Raw genomic sequence first — 21,535 nt, 5'->3', positions numbered from 1 at the left:
TTCTCACCACTAGACTATCACGCAGTAGACTATAAACTCTATGAGAACAGGAATTGTGTCTATCTTACTTACCATTATGTTCTCAGTACCTAGCACATGGAAGGTACTCAAAAAAGTGTGGAATGAATGAGTTATATTAAAAGCTAGCTCAGCACTGCAGTGGTTCTAGAACAGGAAACTTAGCAGAACCACCTGAGGATCTTATTTAAACTAAACAATCCTAAATCCCCTTCCCTAACTACACTTCAAACTGTCAAAGAAAAACTATAGCTAGACAGTAGTTAAAGCCATAAAAACAGATTTTATTCAGGGCTGTTGCAATAATGGAAAAGAGACCTCAGTATAGAACAGGGCTCAATTCCAAATACAGCATGGACAAGTAGTAATTTATGGCCAAGGGACAGGGTTGGGGGGTCTATGAATGGAAAGTTATTAAGAGGTAAAAGGGGAGATCCTGGCTAAACTGATCTAACAGGATTTTTGCTGAAGGTGGGCCAGGGTGATCAGACATCACTTCGGGGGTGGTGGAGGGTAAGGAACTTGATCATATTTGGAGAGCGATCAGATGTCCAGGGTGGGGAGTTCTTGATAAACTGACTTAGCAGGGTTCTTGCTAATACTATATTTTACAAGGAAGCACACAGATGGGTCTAGGACAAGGTTCAGGAAGCTGACTAAAGTTTGGTCAAGCAAAGAATCTTTGTCAATACCTAGAGTCAGATGTGCCATTTTCAGGATCAGGAGAGGGTACAGGTACACAGGTAGACTATGTATCCCTCATAGCCCTCCAGATTCTGGCATAGGGTGAGGGGTATAAGGTCAGTAATCACCATGGGAAGGGGAATGTTTGTATGCAACGGAGAAAAGTCCTCCAGTAACTTTCACACATCATCTCCAGGTCCCTGGGAGAAACACTGCTCCATTCCTATGCCTTGTAATATTATTCCCCAGATCTTTAGATCGAGCAGCTTGTCAACTTTCAGACCCCTGATCTTTCAGCCAATCTCAAAAGGTCTCTAAGGCACACACATGGAAGCCTCCATATGGCCGACAACTTTTCTCATTTAAACTTTCTCGATCTTTAATATTCTTGTCCTCTACCAAAGGGACCTTCAATCATTAAACATACTAAGACATTCTATTAGAAGAGGAGCTCTAATACTGATAAAGTGAAAAGGCAATGTTACTTCCAACAAGCCACTTAAGATTAAATGTTGCCATCGTTAATGTAAAATGTTACTAGCACTATGAACTTAAAATCTGGGCACCCACACAAAATTTTTGGAAAAACCCTTTTCATACCAAGCCCACAGATTCTCCATCATCAATCCCCCATAAGTCCATATCCATATTAAACAAGAAAGGAGGGATGATATAGTACAGGTAGGGGTGAGGGGGCAAGTTAAAGGGGTTTAGAGCAATATTCTTATTCTTCTCTTTGAACTACAAATTCCTCCAACACTTCTTGCTTTTGGGTGAAACATTCCAGGGTAAAATAGGAAGCAGTTCTAAGTGTTATCCCTGAGGGCCCTATCTGTGCACTAACCAATGATTAAAGCAATTTCCACATCTTATTTATGTAGGACTGACACAAATGGGAAGAGTTAAGGTACTCAAGAAAGATAGAATTTCAACTGAAATGCTTTCTGGAAAAGCAGTGGGCTATGAAACTATTGAATAACTCTTTTCAGTTTTTAAAGATTAAAATGCAACACATTTCAATCACAACTAAAGCCTGGAATTCAAATTGAAGTGTGACCCCCCCCCAAAATACATTGGCATCCCAATGAGCTAATTTCTACTAAAGAAAGAAGAGCTTCTGGGGAATTTGGGAGTCCATACAGCCTGTTCTGGAGGGACATGGAGAGAAAAGATAAATCTTTGGAGTCAGAGAAATTAGAGCTGAGATCATGATTTAGGATTGGGTAACTTGTGCTAGTTCTGTCTCCTCTCTTGGTGTCTGTTTTCTCCTCTGCGGTGGGGGCAGAGGAGTGATAACAGTATCTTGCAAGATTATTAGGAAGACCAGCCATGATAACAGTAACAATAAGAACACTGCAAAAGGTAGTTGTGTATGAAAATATTTTTTAACAGCATACTCTAGGTCCCCAAGAATCAGTGGAGGGAGTTTAGTTTTAAATTCTACTACTACGTAGGTGCCTCCTGAGTTTGCATTAGGAAAAAGCACCTGCTCCTCTCATGATGCTTCCACCTAAACGTTACTTAGTTTGGTTTAAACCCCCAGAAATGTGACCTCGGGTAAGCACTCAGAAACATTTTAAGACTCTTAAACTTTACATTTAAGATTTTTGTATTTCTTGAGTTGAAGCTGCCCCCATTAATTTTCACTTGTTCCCCTCAAAACTATTTACTGAAATGACTGTTATTGCTTTGAAGTGAGAATATTTCCAGGATGGTGTAGTAAATAGTGCGAATGGTTGTGTCTCACACGCTTAGGGCACCTGAAATAGCTATTTACCTTCCTTTGGACAAACAACAACTCCCAAAGAGCCCACTGTTTCGTTTTTTTTTTTTAACCAATGCATATCTTCTAATAAAGAGGTGTCAAAACAAAAGTCCTAATTTTTCAAATTGCTTTTAATGTGGCTAAAGTATGGGACAATTTCTCTTGTATTGGTCTCCCTGTTAAAATTAAGTATTCTAGCTAAAGCGTTTAATAAACAAAATATATCAACTCAACTCCAACCATCTTCACTTTATTTCATCTTTCTCCCTCTCTCTCTCTCTCTCTCTCTCACACACACACACACCCCCCACACCACTGCAATCAAAGAAAAATTGTGTACAAAAGCTTGTGTGGCAAACTCCTAATTAATGATGAAAACTCCTTGGAGCCCCGGTGCCGTTTTCCCAATAGACTGCTATTTTTAAAATATTTCTCCTTGAAAACAACAGCATGATTAATGCCACCATTCCTGTTGAAATTACTTATGCAGAAACAACAAAGCACTATGAGCAATTATGAAAAACATTTTATTATGTATAATTTGTACATGCTTCAATTTGTGATGCTTGGGGTGATTTATTTTCCAGGTTGTGATGTCATCTACCAGATTTACCTGATCTAATTTTCATCCTGTCATGCCACCTACAAAAATACAATTTTCAAAGTGAAGTTCTCCTTCTTTATTTAAATAAAAAGTAAAAGGTTTTTATTTGAAAAAGCTTTGAAAAGCTGGTCAGACAGATAAAATAAGAATAGAATACTTTGCACACGTATCAACACCATACAAGGCATTACCCTTCACACAGTAACACCTAATGTGTTCTTTTATTTGGAAACAGCAGGAAAAGAGCCCCCTTTTCCTCAGAGGGAGATGCAAACTTTGCTGCTAAAGCCAAACTCCGGGGATGAAGGTGTGGTCCTCTGGGGAAAGTGGGGGCAGGGGGACTTATGGAGAAGGGTGGACGCCTCATAAGCACTTCAGGAGGAAGGAATTGCAGGAGGTTCCTCGGGGACAGTCGCACAGCTTCCCGATCCTAGCTCCTTTTCGCACGGCGCACTGCTCTCCCGCGTCACACTGCGAACAATACAATGTGTAGTCACCCTGCACACGCATGCCCATGCTCCCAACAGGCACGTCTCCCCATCAACACAAAGTCTGCCTCATGGGAGAGACAGATGAACCCTACCACCATCACCATGGGTCTAAGTACAGTCAGGCCTGAAACGAGGAGAGCCTTGTGCTTATAATTTCAGCGAGAGAACATAAAAAGAAAGAAATTTAAATTATTGAACCCGTCTTACTTTCTTCTACCTTTTGTGGGGAAGCTACATTTCCTGGCTCCTTTAATTGCTCATCCAAAAGAAAAAAAAAATCAACAAGACCTTTTTATCTAAGAGATAAACAATAGACAGACATTCTCACACCCCCTGCTCCGTGTACCCTCCTCACTCCAAGAAGATCAAAATGTGTGTGTGTGTGTGTGTGTGTGCGTGCGCGCGCGCTCTTCAAGGAAGGTGACCAGACCTGAATCAAGATTTTTGACCCTAGAACTTAGACTTTTAAAAACCTGGCAGTGGTCCGGAAGGCAGGAAGAAAATTAGAGGAACAAGCACTGACTGGATTTAAGGGCTCTTCCAACTCAGAGAATTCTTTGTGAGGTGAAAAGAACACATTTTTAGGAAATACTGCTTTCCACAGAAACCCAAGGGCTGATTCCTGGCACAAACTGTTCAATCCTCCGAAATGGTCGATCTACTCTTTAACCTTAGAGACCAAGGGGCAAGAGCTGAGGGTGGAAACAAAGGGGAGCCCACAGAATTCTGCAAACCCATTATCTGAATTATTTGCCACATCCTGGAGAGAAGGTTGTGTAAAAGACTCCAGGTGGTGTATTTCCTCTTGGAAAAGCATGGGGAGGGGCGACCCCAAAGCCTTACCATGGGGACTTGGCCATACTTCTTCTCATAAATCGGAATACGTTTACTCTTGAGCTTCTTCAGAACTTCCTGCAGTGCTTCGATCTGCAACACACCGCCCGCAGAGCCCCAAGTTGCCGCCTTGGCTGTGCACCCAGCCCCGGTGCTCTCTTCCAGCCCTAGTTATAAGGAACCCCAGAGCCACACACACTCCTCCCCTGGACTCCACAAAGAGGGATGTTCAAGGGGTGGAAACTTAGCGAACGCTGTCCCACGAACTGACCGCAGGTCCAGGAGCCTCGGAGACTCCTGTTGCTCCGAGGAGCCGGGATCAGGGATTCGCTCTACAGACTGTCTGGAGCCCGTGGGCTCAAGACGTTCTTCGGGTAACAGCGGGAGCCGGGAATCTGCGCCCACCTCCCCGGGCCCTGACTTAGGAATGGGGGTGGGGAGGCAGGGAGAGAGGAAGGACGCGCACAAAGGAAGGAACCTCGCGGCAGCCCAGGGGATTCTGGGGCGGGGGAGATACAGACCAGCTCCTTCTCATGGGAGGCATCCTCCACGGCGGAGTAGATGTCCAGGGCTCGCGGCTGGAGCTCGGCGCCCTCCTGGGCTAGGGTGCCCAGCAGAGGTAGCAGCAACAGCAGGGCGGCACCCAGGAGGGGCAGCAGCCGCAGGCGGGGGCTCTCCATGGTGCTGAAATCCGGCGCTACGGGGGCAACCCGCGCTCCCGCCTTTTATAGCGAGCCTGAGCCTGGGCGCAGGGAAGAAGGAGGGGGCGATGAAGGAAGGGGGTGTGGAGGAGGGTCCGGGTCAACCGTCTGTAGGCAGCGCTTCGCCGCCGCTTGACGTCAATGCCCGCTGGGCTCCAGGCGCCCCGGAACGAGGCTCTGCGTACAGATGGGCAAGAGCGCGGAAAACAGGGACCCCGCGCCCCCAAGTGCTGTCAGACCCGTAGCAAGGGACGCTCCCCGAGGGGCCTGAGCTGAAGTCGAGGGGCAAGAGGTGAGGGATGGAGAGCGGGAGGGGACTAGGAAATGGAAAATGCCTTCGAGTCAAGGCACAGACAGAAGAGTCCTTCCCCATCACCTAGCAGCCACAGCGGCACGATCCACCTCCCAGCACCACCGTGCTTCTTATCCCAGCCCCATCGGTGGCAGCAAGAAGACAGTGTTGCCTCCAGGCAGGCGCGTTTGCTGAGCACCTTACGAGGTACTCTGTGGTGGAGAGGAGGCAAATATAGTACGTAAAAGAAAGAGAAAGCATGGCCTTTCTCATGCTGGGTTCTTTGGTGGACTCTGTGTGGTAATGAGAAAAGAAGGAAAGCAGAATAACCCCAGTTCAGCGGCGGTGTGGAGAGTGTAGAGAGCCAGATTCTGGTTTCAGTCCTGGCTCTACCACTTACAAGCTGGGTGACTTTGGACAACATAAAGAACATATCTGAGCCTCACCCTTTTCTTTTGTAAAACTGGAATTTTAAAATGTATTTCACAATGTTTTCAGGAGAATGGAATGACAAATTAGGTATGTAAAACCCCTGGCCCTTAGCACAATGAACACCAAGGCTCTCCTTTGAACTCTGAGGCTGACCAGACGAGTGGCTGTGTGTGCAGTATCTCGGCTTTTCCTCAGGGCAAATTCAACCATCCTCAGAACCCCTCCTACCAGACTGCCCACCCCTGATATCTAAGAAGCCTAACTAGAAAGAAAGAAAGAAGGGGTGGAAAAAAAATGCAACTTCCTGATTATGGAAATATCTCCAAAGATTAAAAGTCAGTGGTGAGCCAGCTCCTCAGTGACTTGTGAAGGCTTTTTTTTCAGAGGTTGGAGTCCCTACAGCCTGAATGCAAATGAAAGTTCCTGTAGGGGAGACAATGTTTTCCTACTTAGACCTAGAGGCTTATCCCACCTGCCTGCCCTCCTGGCTTCTTCTCTCACAACACCCTCTTTTTCTCAACTGCTCCTGAATCCATCCACTCTCGTCCATCCCCATTACTACCACCCCAGTCCTGGACAGCTGCCCCCACCTACTTCTTGCCTACCCCCAACTCCCACCTCATCTCCTCTTGCTTTCCTCTAATCCATAAGTGACCCCCAGCCAGAATGTTTTTCCACTTAAAATACACTAATGGCTTCCCATTACTTCCCATACTAAGCAATGAATCTAAATTCCTTATCCTGACTTACCAAGTACTACATGATCTGTACCCCTGTCCAACCTCATGCCCTACCATTCTGCCCTCTCCACTCCAACCTCAGTAGCCTTCTTTTTGGTCCCTTAACAGGCCAAGCTCATTCCCACTTTGAGGCCTTTACACTTACTTTACCTAGAATGGTATTCCTTCATCTCCAAATGATTGACTATTTCCTGTCATTGAAATCTCAGTTTAAATGTCCTTGACCACCCCATCTAAAGTATCCACTAATTTATTCTCCCACAGATTTATTGTTTACCAGATGCTTTGGGTCATTGGGATAGTTAATGCATAATATGTGTCTAGCTATTACATTTATCAAGTATTTAACTGTTACTCAAATGCACACTGGGAAGCAATTCAACAAGTAATATCTCAAAAGAAAAAAAGAAGTAATATCTCCTCTAATAACTGGCACGCATATTAACAGCGTCAAAACATTTTCCTTTGGGACAAATGCAACTTGAAAATTAATCTAGCATCTCCCGTAGCTCTGCCTTTCACACACACCTTGCCATTCTATACAATAAAACTTCAGTAGCAGCACATATTGCCACTCAAACTTTACAGACACATGTTGGCACTTGTTGCAAAACCCATCTCCAGTGATAAAAGTATATTCTAAGCTTTAGAAGAAAAACAGTCCCAAACAAGATTTTAGCCCATCCTTCTGCAAAGATGGGGATATTCCCAATGTAATACTTCCTCTCAAACTGTGATCTATCCAGACACAAACAATAGCTTTTCCTTTCTGCCATTCCTACTGGAAAAACAGCTCAAAGTTCAAGTCCTGCTGACGTTTGGTTGGTGCTATCCTCTTCATGGAAGGAGGACACCACATTTAGTTGAGGGGTTGGGAAAGGGACCCTTGGACAATCCTGTGAAGCAAGCCACAGGTATCTTGGTCATTTACACGCTGCAATGCTTTTTTCGTCTATGAATAGAACGACTTGATAACCTATCTTTAGGGATCATATGGTACAATAAGATTTAGACCATTTTATTCCCAAAGATAACTTATGTAAGTTATAACAAGGGAGGGCACAAAAGCATGAGATGTTCTGCAGTCTGTATACCATGCTCTGGCAGGAGAATTTATGTATTCTTGCTACTTTCTAATGACTCCATTAGAAAGAAAAAAAAAACCCATCTTTGATACCCCCAAGCAAGTAAAGTCATAAGTGGATTTAATTACTACTTCTCATCTCAGATATAGAAATGGGAGTCAAGTCACCTCTCAAAAGAGAAGCAGTGACCAGGATGTGTCTACGGAGATTTACTGTAGACAAATCTCTCAATCACTCCTCCTAAGATAGAGCAGGTCTCCCGTTCTGCTCTTTGAAATAGCTCAAGAAGAGAAATCTCATCAGCAGAGAGCTGAGAAACCAGTGCCAGTAAGATCTACTTATAATGTACTGCTATCCGAATTTAAAAGATTGGAAGAAACTCTTCTGACCGTTGTCTATCTCTTGGAGTTCTAAAATTTTCACTATAAAAAATTAATTAATTAACCCATTAATTGATTTGTGACTTGGCAAGAGAAGAGAGTCTGGCTCTGGTCTAAAAGCCCTAAAATTACAGGGGCTGGTCAGTATTACTAAATGATAACTCTGGAGCCCTAAAGTAGTAAATAATGAGAAGACCATGGAGAAGCAGACACCAAAATGACATTCCAAATTCCAGTACCTCCCTCTCCCTCCTTCTTTCAAATTTTGAATCATTTCTTTTCCTATATGGCCCGCAATAGCACCAGCCTTTTGAATTGTCATATTGCTCAAATGTCAGAATACTTTATTGTCCATTAACGCCCTCTCTACCCCCCACAGCCAAGTCTTGCTCAACAGTAAAACTTCCTCAGTTTCATTAACTTTTTTTTAATTAATTAATGTATTTATTTGCTGCATTGGGTCTTTGTTGCTGCGCGCGGGCTTTCTCTAGTTGCGGTTGAGTGGGAGCTACTCTTCACTGTGGTGCTCGGGCTTCTCACTGCGGTGGCTTCTCTTGTTGCGGAGCACGGGCTCTAGGCGTGCGGGCTTCAGTAGTTGCAGCACGCAGGCTCAGTAGTTGTGGCTCGCGGGCTCTAGAGCGCAGGCTCAGTAGTTGTGGTGCACGGGCTCAGTTGCTCCGCGGCATGTGGGATCTTTCCGGACCAGGGCTCGAACCCATGTCTCCTGCGTTGACAGGCGGATTCTTAACCACTGGACCACCAGGGAAGTCCCTTAAATCCTTAAATATTTGCATTTAAGATTGTTTCTCTTTACCTGTGTTTGCTGCACTTTCCCCCCAAGTTAAACATCATTCTGTCTCCTTTGGTACACATTTATAATCTCTCAGGTGGCACACTTTCATTTCTACATTGTCTGCTCTCCACCCTCCCTGCCTCTGGAAGAGAGATTACTTTCCATTGGCATTCATCTTCTGTTTACTGACTTTCAGTCCAGAGCCTTCCTTCCAAAGGAACTGATGTTCACTCTGTTCTGACTAAACATCTTTATCACTATGTGAAAGAAAATAATCTTTCAGGGAAGGACATTTGGTGTTGGTGCTAAATTGGGAGGTGTTGGAGATGTAGTAGGGAAGAATATGTGCTTTACAGGCAGCCTCCGAAGGAATAAAGCAGGGGAAATTAGACAAAGCTTTTCATTAATGTTTTTACGCTTTCAGTTAAAAGGCTTTCAATTTCAAGGTTTTCAATTTTTAAAAATATGAATGCCAATATGTTCACAACACTGCTAAGTACTAGGAGGACTGCTAAGATAATCAAGACAAGTTCTTGCCCTTGATCTTTGGATCTGGTCATGCCCACCAATACCCATAATATAACAACTCAGTGAACTTAGGGTCCTAATAGAGAAGGAGAAGCCCAGAAAATTCAGAGATTAATTCCCTCTAAAGATAGGAAGCTTCACAAAAAAATGGCATGTGAGTGGGTCCTAGAGGGTGGGTAGAATTTCAGTCATGCCAAACATCCCACTCTGGGGCCTCGGGTGCCAGTGGGCTATGTAGTGAAGTCACCGAGGCAAGGACGTCTCAGGGAACACTGACCGATCTGCTTTGCTGATGAGCAGGCTGCCTGGAGAATCTGAGAGGTGGCAACGTGTAATGGGAAACATGACTAAAAACGGAACTGCAGAGCAGAAAAAGAACATCCAAAGCAGCAATAAAGAGTTCCAATTTTTGATCCAATGAACAGGAAACACAAGAATAGATGAACCCAAATAATTCCATTTTTAAAATACTAACACTGAAAGTAAGCTTCTTGACCTGAAAGGTCTAGCCTAAGAAAAGTAGGATATAAGGAGAAATCACTGATGAAGAGATACTTGTCCCAGGACAAAGCAAGCAACCTTTCTCTGGTTTCTTCTGCACAGCACACCTGGAACACAGCAGATGGAGTGCCACACCTAGCCTACACTCCCTGTGCCACATCTATCCCGTTTTCTCCTCTAACTCTTCTGGATCCAGATCTCCTAAGCTTACAGGAAGTATTAGGTTTAGCACTAAAGCAGTAGACTAGGATGCCCCAAGAGATGAACTCTATGACTTAATAGTGAGCAATTTGAATCCTTCAATGGCTGCTCGTTGCCTACAGATTCTAGTTAGCTTCACAACAATGGTGTCGAAGTTTCTCATAATTTGGTCCTGGCCCATATTTCCAATCTCATTTTTCTCCATTCCCAACAAGTCCCATCAGATATCTTGTATCTTATTTTGCAGGCACACCATACTTATTTCTTAATTTTGCACTGAATTAGAGAAATAGACTAGGTTATGCTAAGTAACAAACAATCAAAAATCTCAGTGACTTGAAAAAAGCAGGTATATTTCTTACTCATGTCACATGTACATCAAGGGTTGATGGAGTGCTGTGTTCATCATGGTCAGTCAAGGACCCAGAATGACAGAACATTCACCATGTCTGATGTTCCTGGTTGTGTTCCAAAGGGAAAAAAGAGCTCTGGACAGTCTTAAACAAGCTATTAAAAGTTTTGGCCCAGAAGTGATATTTCACTTTTGTTTCCAAATCACTATCCTGAACTAGTCACATGGCTCCACCAAGGTAAAAGGGACAAAATAAGAAGTACAGTGTTAAGAGGAACCTAGAATGCATTAATGACTAGCACATGTTCTCTGCATGTTTGTACCTCTGCCTCTGTCCATGTCCTTCCCTATGAACCACACCTTGAACATCTAAAAAGCTCATGCTTCAAGATACATCTTACCTGAAGCCTTCCTCATCCACTGCTCCATCACACCACCAGGTTTGCTTTGCCTTTGTTTCCATAGAGCTTTGTACATATACTTATTAAAACACCTAGCCTGCATTACATCGTATTATCCTATGTCTATCTCATTTTCTAGACAAGATCTTTGAGGGCAGAGAATATATCTAGTCACCTATGTATTCTCAGTATGTAGCATGGCACCTGACACAGATAAGGAGGGGACCATTAGTTGCTATGAAATGAAAGATTACCTTTAGACACTAACAAGATGACCATCCAATAAGGTACACATCTATTACAGAATAGCTTCATCCAAGCAGCTTAAAAGTACTACCAATTTACTATCCAGAAACACCATTGTCACCCTTGTGTGACGGGAAAAAATGTGCCAGAAGGGGTAAAATTGTTTCACAGTAGTCAATTTCAGAAGTAGGATTTCTGAGGTTCAGACTATGGCCTCTCTCAACATTTCCTCCAATAACTCAGGGCATTTCAGTTGCAAAATGGAAAAATTTTCTCAAATGCAAAACTTGCTTTGTCACTAGGAAGAAGGATATTGTCTCCATGCTCTTCTTATAGATTTCTACTTCATTGCTTTCCCCTCACACTCACCATGATGCAATATGGAAAGAAAACTGGAATAGGATCAATCCTAAAAAAATTCTTATGAAGTTTAAAACCTGTCCCTGATCACCAATCTCCAAATCATGGAGACATGAAGAAATGACTTCTGTGCTAGAGAGGGGTTTGGCTTAGATGGCATCTAAGGTCACTTTAAAAATGACTAGTCTGGGACTCTTCTATGCCTCCTTCAGAACTAATCAAAGTGAAGTCTATTTCTTTTGACATAAACTATAACCTCAGGAGAAACAGAATACCATCTGGCATGATCCAAAGAGGCAGGGCCTGAGGGCAAAAGTATATTTTATACGAAGAAAGATTTTCAACAAGTTTCTCCTCTACTTTTTAGAAGCTCTCTGGCCCTGACATTTCTCCACTGCACATCAACAGAAGTTTAATCTGGTTCTGGTTTTAACAGTACATTCATCACATTGGCTTGGCTTACCAGCTAAGTCAGACCCCACTTCTCCTGTTCTGCAAGCTAGATTTATTGACATTCAGGTCTCTGTTCTTCCCATCAAACTGCCTCTCTAAAGCCAGGCTGGCAGCCTCTGAGATGGATGGGCTAGCAAGCATTCCTTAAGCTCCTCCAACATTTGCAGGACATCCACAGGGACTGTGCTTATTACTCAGGAAGGGGAGATTAGAGTGGGCTTTGGAAAGACTGCAATCCAGAGAACACCAAGCTTGCCCAAGGTAACATGTCAACATTTTCCTCTCCTATAAATGATTGCTGGAAGACAGTTGTTTGAAAACCCAGTTTAACTTTATGAACAGTATTATAGACAAGGAAGGTTCTCATATTTCTATACAAAAGAAGCTTAGAGACTTTAGGGAAGGCAATCCAGCTAGAAAAGTGGGGACAGAGAGGCGTGCCTTAAAGCTGCACTTGCCAGAGAGTTGACTGTTTTAGGGGGATGTTAGAGAGGTGACAATGGAGATTATGGACATGCTTAAAAACTTCTCAGCTTTCTTCAGTGCCCCATATTCCCTTAATTTTCCACCCTTCTCTGGAAAAGAGAGCTCTTTTTTTTTTTTTTTTTGCGTTACGCAGGCCTCTCACTGTTGTGGCCTCTCCCATTGCGGAGCACAGGCTCTGGATGCGCAGGCTCAGCGGCCATGGCTCACAGGCCCAGCCACTCCGCGGCATGTGGGATCTTCCCGGACCGGGGCACGAACCCGTGTCCCCTGCATCAGCAGGCAGACTCTCAACCACTGCACCACCAGGGAAGCCCGAGAGTTCTTTAACAGTACTCTCCTCTCTGAGGCTCTGGGGCCTCTACTGCCATTCATCTGAGGATGTGAGCTATTCCTTCTCTTTTCTGTATATCATGGCAGTCTGTGGCTATCCCTCTCTCTGATGGTATATTATACATTGTGTTCCTGTTCATGATTATTTAGTGCTCCACCCTGAGGTAGGATTATACTTTGGGTCCTGTTCAACTCATACGTGACCACATGACTTGCTTTGGCCAGTGAAATACTAAGCAGATGTATGATGTGTTGTTTTCATGGGGAAGGTTTAAAAGTCAGTACATACTTGGCCCTGCTCTCTTTTTCCTCTTCCATGATGATTGGCAATGTTCCAAAAAGGAGCGGCTCTGTCAGCCTGGGTTATGGAGAGTTTTGGAGGGAGGAAAATATTGAGCACAGCTACAACCAACGTTCAGTGGACACAGAGTGTGATCAAGCAATAAACTTTTGTAGATATGAGCCACTGAGCTTGGGGGGTTATTTGTTACTGCAGCATAATTTAGCTTAATCTGACCCGTTCAGGTAGACAGACTACCATATCCATCAATACACCTCATAGATAATATTAGTTATCTTACCTCAAAACTTAGTGGCTTAAAACAATCTATGTTTATTATCTCACCATTTCTGTGAGTCAGGAATGCAGGTGTGGCTCAGCAATGCAGGTGTGTCTTAGCTAGTTCCTTCAGGGTTTGTTATAGGGCTACAATCAAGGTGTCAGCCCAGGGTCTCTCAGAAGGCTGCAATCAGAAGAAGTTGGGGCTGCCGTCATCTCAAGGCTCAACTAGAGTAGGATTCACCTCCAAGATAACTCAGTGGATGTTGGTAAGGTTCACTTCCTCAAAGGCTACTTTACTGTGGCCTCAGTTACTTGCTGACTCTTGACTAGAGGCCACCCTCAATTCTTTCCAGGTAGCCCTCTCCATCAGAGCAAGCATGCGAGAAGAGCCTGAAAGAGAATGCCAACAAAAGGCCAGGCCCAGTCTCTCCTATGCTAATCACAGAAGTGACATCCCATCATTTTTGCCAAATTCTATTCACTGGGTCCTGCCCACACTCAAGGGCAGGGGATTACATAAAGGTGTGACTATCAAGAGGCAGGGATCATTGGGAACCATGTTAGAAACTATCTACCACAATGACTCTGTCAAAAAAGAAAAAAAAATTGATTAACGTGAATTGTGCAAGAACCTAGGCTTGACTGGTGAGGTAAAGAAGAGAACTGCAGAATTTAACAACTGGGCTTTGAAACCCAAGAAGTCTAAATACCTTGCCTAAGATATACAGTTAGAAGTCAAGCCAGAACTAAAATTCAGATCTGTATTATTTCCACTAGACAGAGATAAGTGAAATATTAAATAGCAAGACAAATTGCATTCAACTGAAACAGAAGCTAGCCATCAATTGCTAATTGATGTCAAATAAATCATCTAGACAATGAGTGAATAAGAAGTGCATGGAAGACAAGCTCTTTAGGCTGGAGCAATTCGAAAGGTAGGTCAAGGAAGGATGGAATGTTTGAGCAGAGAAGAGGGGAAAGTGTTCTTGGCAAGGGATTGGTCAAACTGAGGCTTCTTCAGGGAATGCTAGTGTCATTGGAAAAAGTTGCCCCAAGTGATTCTGATAAAACCTGAATGATATAACCCCCTGGTTGAAGAGCACTGCTCAGGGGATTTTTGCATCATCTAGTGAGGTGTCAGGAAGCACGCTTTGCCCTACAAACATCTCCAAGGCCAAATCTTTTCAAGATTCCAATACACTTTGTTCGTAAAACATGAACAGCTCAATAGCTATATAGACTCTACCCAGTATAGATGGGTAGAGTCAAGTCACTGCCAGTTCAGCAAAGACTTCCATGGCCCCCTGATCTAATGGGTCATGAACACATCTCAAGGGGCTTTCCAAGAGCTCCTAGCATGCAGAGATAAGCCCCCAAAATATAATAAGTAATTAAACCTTGAAGAAAGACTTATTTATATTCACCTTGAGCAGATACTGTGTTCCCAACTCTGTAGACAATAAAATTGATAATTTAAGTAACTAGATCCAGGTCCCCAGACAAGTGGGAAGGAAGTTGGACCCAAATCCTCTGAAAAACTAGTGTTTTCTTATTTATACCTTCCTTCCATTTTATTTTATCAACTTGGTCATTTTTGTAAGGGGGTTAAAAAAAAAAGAGGGAGCAAAAGAGAAGGAGAAAGTAAAACTTGAATTCTAAAATAATTTTTAAATACAGTAAAAGATAGTGCCTAATGGTCAAGATTCTCCATTGCTCCCTGAAAAACCAAGTCATTTTCCATTGGAAGCTGAAAAAACAGCAGGTTAAGTCTCCAAGTGCAAGCTTTGACTTTCGAAATGTGAACTGGGACTGGCCATGTTATGACAGAGACCTTAATGTCAAGTACACGAGAGGCCTTAGGGCCTTTTAGCCATTGGAAGAGCAAAGATCTCAGCCTATAAGGACACAAAACCCCACACGCCTGACTGATGAGGAGGGGGCCCTGCGGAGCCACAGTGACAAGCATTTGTGATGCTTTGTACCCAGATGCAAATGTCGTTTTCTGCCATTTGCACTCTTGGCCAGGATAGCCCTGGATGAAGATATCGCTGATGGACATGGCCTTTGCCCAGTGCCCTGCAGTGAGGGTTGGAATGGACGAAAGCTGGAGCTTTGCCCACAGCAGCCACCAGGTAACCACAGAGACCAATGTCCTCCAGTGTTTGCTAATGAAATTTCTCCTTAGCAGATGAAAAGGACTTCAAAGAAACCTGTCCAGGGGCTTCCCTGGTGGCACAGTGGTTGAGAGTCCGCCTGCCGATGCAGGGGACACAGGTTTGTGCCCCAGTCCGGGAAGATCCCACATGCCGCGGAGCGGCTGGGCCCGTGAGCCACGGCTGCTGAGCCTGCGCGTCCGGAGCCTGTGCTCCACAACGGGAGAGGCCACAACAGTGAGAGGCCCGCATACTGCAAAAAAAAAAAAAAAAAGAAAGAAACCTGTCCAGTTTATTGTATTTTTTTTATTATGTTTTATTTCTGAAGCAAGGGTGAACATAAAAGAGCAAGTAACTTCTAAATGTTTCCTCTTTCCTAGGAATCTTAATATTTGCCATAAGATACTCTTGATATTTGAGCATTTCAAAGGAAGACTTAGAAATAATTCTTTGTTCCTTTCTCATCTTCTCTCTTTCTCCAGAATTCTATAAAACCTTAGCAGTGGAGGTGCAAACATAAAAGTCAAAAGAGCCCAATTACACGTGAGTAAATCAGGATGAGGTGAATGGGGCCACCCCGGAGGTGCTGGGAAACAGGTAAAAACAGCAACTTTGATGCAAGACTTCATAAGCCCATTTCTCTGACATAGAGACCTGAGGCTGGAGTGCTACTTATGCGCAAGCCCTACTTATTTTTCCTAACTTGGCTGCAGATTAGAACCACCCTGGGAGCTTTTCTAGTAATGCCTATCTAGCCTCAGACTCTGATTCAATCAGCCTGAGGTAGTGCCCAGGCAAGCGCCATTTAAAAGCTCCCCATTCATCTGTCAGTGGACACTTCGGTTGTTTCCATGTCTTGGCTGTTGTGAATAGTGCTGCTATGAACATAGGGGTGCATGTATCTTTTTGAATTATAGTTCTGTCTAGATATATGCCCAGGGATGGGATCACTGGGTCATACAGTAATTCGATTTTTAGTTTTCTGAGGAACCTCCATACTGTTTTCCATAGTGGCCACACCAACTTACATTCCCACCAACAGTGTAGGAGGGTTCCCTTTTCTCCACACCCCCTCCGACATTTGTTATTCGCAGAATTTTTTTTTTTTTTTAGTTTGCAAACTTGTGTTTCCAATTTTTTATTTTTGCAAGATATTTATTGAAGTAAGAGATTTGGGGGTTTTTTGTAGATGTTTTAATGATGGCCATTCTGACTGGTGTGAGGTGGGTACCTCATTGTAGTCTTGATTTACATTTCTCTAGTAATTAGCGATGTTGAGCATCTTTTCATGTACCTATTGGGCATCTGTATATACAGAATGGATAAACAACAAAGTCCTACTGTATAGCACAGAGAACTACATTCAATATCCTATGAAAAACCATAATAGAAAACAATATTTTAAAAGTAGCTATATACATATATATATATGTATAATTGAATCAGTTTGCTGTACAGCAGTAGTGAACACAACACTCTAAATCAACTATACTTCAGTTTAAATAAATAAATAAATACTCCCCTGGTGGAAGCCAGACATATCTCACTCTTTCAATGATCAGATGGCTTTCTTGGTGCATACACTGAACTAGTCTTTAGGTCAATTAGCTTTGTTCTAGCCTTGGGACTGCAAACTCAGATATCTAAGAGGGCCAGTAAGGTAAGGCATGAAGAGGGCCATATACAAGGCAATAGAGAGTGGTAGAACTTCTGGTTTTTCAATAGATGGAAATTTGGATTTTTACATGAAACTTCCTGATTTTAAAATGTTGACAACTGATTTAACATGAAACTCTTTTAAGGTACACAAGGCAAGAGCCTTGGTTCCCCTTCACAGCAGTTCCTACAATGGGTCCTCAGATGATATGGTTATCTCTTTCTTTCCAGGATAAACTAGCAAAATTAAGGAAAGAGAGAGCAGGTCTACAGAGCTTGATTGCATGACCTGGTCAACACTGGCCCCCATCAATACGGGGAAGAGAGGTGGGTTCTCATTTATACCCTTGTACCTTTAGTTGACATTTAATAAGACTGGTTACAGAGAAAGCACAGGAATATCCCCATAGCCAAGAGGGGTACCTCTGAGCCCAAGACTAACCCTTAGGGTAACCCTAAGCCCAGGCCTTAGACAAGGACGTGCCAGTGGGTCCAGGACTTCAGAAGAAACTCAACAAAAATAAGACGGGGAATAACTGAACCCCGAAAAGATCACTGTTGAGCCTTTCTGTTAGGATCACCAATAAGACAGTGTGAGGTATAGGAAAAAGCACAGGCACTGAAACCAGACACTTACCCACTGTACGGCACTAGACAAACCAAACCATCTACCAGACTCCATATCCACAAAATGGGCATAAAAATACCTCCCCCATAGAGCTGTAATGATGACATAAAATGAATGTAGAGCACTCAGCACAGTGCCTGGCACATAGAAGGCACTCCATAAACTCCCAGTCAGAAAAGGCAACGATTTTCATCCTTTTGTAATCGAATTAAAGCATCTCAGAACACTTACAGTTGGAGAGCTCTTCCAAACACCCAATTTAATTCTAAATTCCTTTTGTTTATCTGCAACAGCTGCCAAACACATGTTCCTTCCACATATGGAACACAGGTAACAAATGTCCCCTCCCTTCACAGCTCTTTTCTCCTTCCAGCATTTTCCCAAGCCTCTAGTGACTCCTGTTGCCCTCTGAATTCTGCCTTCCTTCCCACATACCTCAGGTACGTCACGTATTACTATGTCTACTACAGCACCTGCCAATCAGTTCACCAGATGTGAAAATGCTGCACTTTAGCAGTCTGCATACAGTCTCCCAACAGAATTAACCTTAGGGGTGAGACTGTGTGCTGTTTACCTTTTCATCCTCTTCAGATACAGAAACATCACCCAGAAGACCAAAAACGTCACCCAGGGCACCTTCTCCCAGCCTCTTTCTGCAGAGCCCTATCTTGCCTCCAGCACCCACAGCCAGCTCTGAAATTACATTTTCCATCTTGGCGGGCTTTGCATTCCACAAAGCAGCTACATTCATGGTTCACAACCTTCCACGAAATCTGTTTACATACAGTTTAATTTACAAACATGTAGTGACTTCTATCTCCAACCACTCTACTGAGGCCTTGAGGAGGACAAGCTGAACAATACAGAGTCCTTTACCTGAGCTCCCACATTATAGAACAAGTTTTCTTGGGGAGATGACATCCCATCAGTGGTTAGGCAGCTTTTTATTAATACTTCTCTGCTCTGTATCTCTTTACCAAGATATCCACCTCTGATTCCCTGGCCCAGAAGTGGAGTGGGTATGACTATTAACTAATATAACTGATTTTTTGTTGATTTATTTTTAAGAAGGTGACATTGGTTTGCAACATTATATGTTTCATGCGTACAATGTTATATTTCTATTTCTGTATACACTACAGCATGTTCACCACCAAAAATTTAGTTTCCATCCATCACCATACAGTTGAAACTCGTTAGCTATTTTGCCTTCCCCACCCTCCAACTTTTCCCCTCTGGTAACCACTACTCTGTTCTCCATAACTACATGTTTGTTTTTGTTTGGTTTGGCTTATTCATTTATTTTGTTTATTTTCTTTATATTCCACACGTGAGTGAAATCTTACAGTATTTGTCTTTCTTTGTCTGACTTATTTCACTTAGCATAATACCCTCAAGGTCCATCCATGTTGTGGAAGATGGAAGAGTTCAGCCTTTTTTATGGCTGAGTAATATTCTTTCTATATATACCACATCTTCTTTATCCATTCATCCATTGATGGGCACTTAGGTTGTTCCCACATCTTGACTATCGTAAATAATGCTGCTATGAACACTGGGGTGCATATATCTTTTTGAATTAGCTGTAACTGATTATTTAAAATTAAGAGCTTTCATGTGCAAACAGATCTGGAAGGAGGTCAGGGTATGCTACCCCACAATATGCCACTTTAGCATAAGGATTATTTTGATAAGAATTTGAGCTGAAGGCAATTGAGAATCAATAAACACAGAAAGAGTTCTCTGCCCTTCCCTTATCTGCCTATAAGCAGAAAATAATTTTTTCTTCGTGAAGGTATCCCCCTCTCCTGTACCAGAAGAGGAGAGCGACCCTTATCACCGAAGATAGAGAGACCCCAACAAGTTTTGCAGAAACAAAGCTTACTAAAATAGTCCTCCTCTTCCATTAGTTTCTCCCATGTATTTCCTAGTCACTTCCTTGCAATTTATTGTCCCTTGAAGCTCAAACCCTCTTTCCTTTGTTAAGAAGCGTATATAAGCTCCCAAGTCTAACTGCTTCTTTGAGTTTTCACTTTTTTTCTGTGAAGTCCCATGCATGTAAATATTAATAAAAATTGTGTGTTTTTAATCCTGTTCATCTAGCTAATGTCAGTCAGATTTGCAGGTCCCCAATCACTGAATCTAAGCGGCTGGAGGAAAAGATTTTCCTCCCTAACAATTTCCTTCAAAGCAGACATTCTTGGAGACAGTATACTTACACTCCAAACCTAAACACCTGCACCCCCTTTTATTTAATAAGCAAACAACTGTTGAGCCCTTATGTATTCAGGGCTGATGGTGGAGAATTATAAACACTTAATGCCCCTTAAGCCATGGGTAAGCTACTGGAGGTGGGATGAGGGGACATCAAACAATTCCAGTACAGTGTGAGATGAGCTATAAAAGAGAAAAGCACAGAACGCTCCAAACTGGAACTCGAAAGCTGTGCTTCTCGCTCCTTCAAATCCCATGTTCCATCATAGCAGCCATAGTGATCTTTTTTAAACATAAACTGAGTCTTGTTCTTCCCCTGCTTAGATCCCTTGAAGGCTTACTTTGCACTTTGAATTCCTAACTCTTTTCATGGCCTACAAGACGCAGAGTTATCTGGTCCTTGCTGCCCTCTCCACCCACATTCACCGGTTCTTTGAGCATCTACTAGGCTGTAGGCCTCCACTCACCTCATTTCAGGCCACTCCCCTCGACCCTCACCTACTCCTGAGTGGTTTCTTCTCATCCTCTAGGTCTTTTGCTCTAATGTCACCTCGACAGCCACTTAAAATAGCTGCCCTTTGTTATTCTTAATTACAGAACTCCCATTTCCTTCAGAGCACTTATCACTATCTGAAATGGATTAATTTGTTTCCTTGCCAAAGGTTTATTTTCCTCCATAGATTGCAGACTCAGGGAGGACCAGGTTCTGGTCTGAGTGAACCAGCACCAGGCACAGAGCGTCTCAGGAATGAACAGTTCTTTTTCTTTTCTATAAATTTATTTATTTATTTATTTTTGTCTGCGTTGGGTCTTTGTTGTTGCTGCGCGCGGGCTTTCTCTAGTTGCAGCGAGCGGGGGCTACTCTTCCTTGCAGTGCGCGGGCTTCTCTTTGTGGTGACTTCTCTTGTTGCAGAGCACGGGCTCTAGAGCATAGCCTAAGTAGTTGTGACGCACGGGCTTAGTTGCCCGCGGCATGTGGGATCTTCCCGAACCAGGGCTCAAAGCCGTGTCCCCTGCATTGGCAAGCGGATTCTTAATCACTGCGCCACCAGGGAAGCCCCGGAACGAACAGTTCTGAATGAGGAAACAAGCGGAAGGTCAGCCTTCTGGGCAGCCCCACGCCACCCCCTCCCCTGTCATGTGGAGCTCATGCTATCTGCAGTCAGCCATCCTTCACCTGCCCACGGCCAAACTGGTGCGAATGCTCCCACACACCTGGCACGTCCAGCAATATCTCGGGGCCCCTTTGCAGCTGTGTTCCTGGTTTCCTTCCCCCTCCCCACCCCCGCCCCCAGGAAAGCCTTTGGAAAGCAGACTGGATGGAAATAGAAGCCTGTGCCTCCCCCTCCCTCTTCATCACACCTCCCATGCAGGCACTGTCACTCACACACTCACACACACACACACACACCCAGAGAAGCATGGCTAGGCGTCTACAGAGGGAGACACAAACTGCACAACTGGTACAATTCTGGCTTTATTCTGAGACCTTAAACTCCTGGCCCCTCACTCTAAACTTTCTTCCCAAAGGGAGTCTATGCTGGGTCTTTGCTCTGGGGCTCCTGCTGAAACCCACCACAGGTCAGCCTCAGGGAAGGCTTTGCCGCTGCTGCCCAGGACATCCGGCATGACCAGAGTTTGGGAC

General features: G+C 43.6%; 1 protein-coding gene across 1 annotated transcript; it reads right to left on the bottom strand.

The window, feature by feature from the left end:
• Positions 1–303: 303 nt before the first annotated feature.
• CARTPT (CART prepropeptide) lies at positions 304–13,648 on the bottom strand. The gene is made up of 3 exons (XM_022551385.2): positions 4,918–13,648; positions 4,406–4,489; positions 304–3,542 (listed from the first exon to the last, which is right to left on the bottom strand). The coding sequence occupies exons 1-3, from the start codon at positions 5,074–5,076 to the stop codon at positions 3,435–3,437; spliced, it is 351 nt and encodes a 116-aa protein (XP_022407093.1). The 5' UTR covers positions 5,077–13,648; the 3' UTR covers positions 304–3,434.
• Positions 13,649–21,535: the final 7,887 nt, after the last annotated feature.

This window comes from Delphinapterus leucas, chromosome 3, assembly GCF_059928025.1.
Source record: "Delphinapterus leucas isolate spDelLeu-1000000601 "Yukka" chromosome 3, BTC_Dleu_Yukka2, whole genome shotgun sequence".
NCBI lineage: Eukaryota > Metazoa > Chordata > Mammalia > Artiodactyla > Monodontidae > Delphinapterus > Delphinapterus leucas.
Note: the sequence above shows the minus strand (reverse complement) of the source record. Positions and strands in the feature narration are given on the sequence as shown.

Excerpts from the sequence above, each read along its gene's own strand:
- CARTPT (XM_022551385.2), bottom strand. The coding sequence starts at position 5,076 with ATGGAGAGCCCCCGCCTGCGGCTGCTGCCCCTCCTGGGTGCCGCCCTG. Across the intron at positions 4,490-4,917 it reads CCTCCCATGAGAAGGAGCTG|ATCGAAGCACTGCAGGAAGT; the intron begins GTCTGTATCTCC and ends GGTGTGTTGCAG. Across the intron at positions 3,543-4,405 it reads AGTATGGCCAAGTCCCCATG|TGTGACGCGGGAGAGCAGTG; the intron begins GTAAGGCTTTGG and ends TATTGTTCGCAG.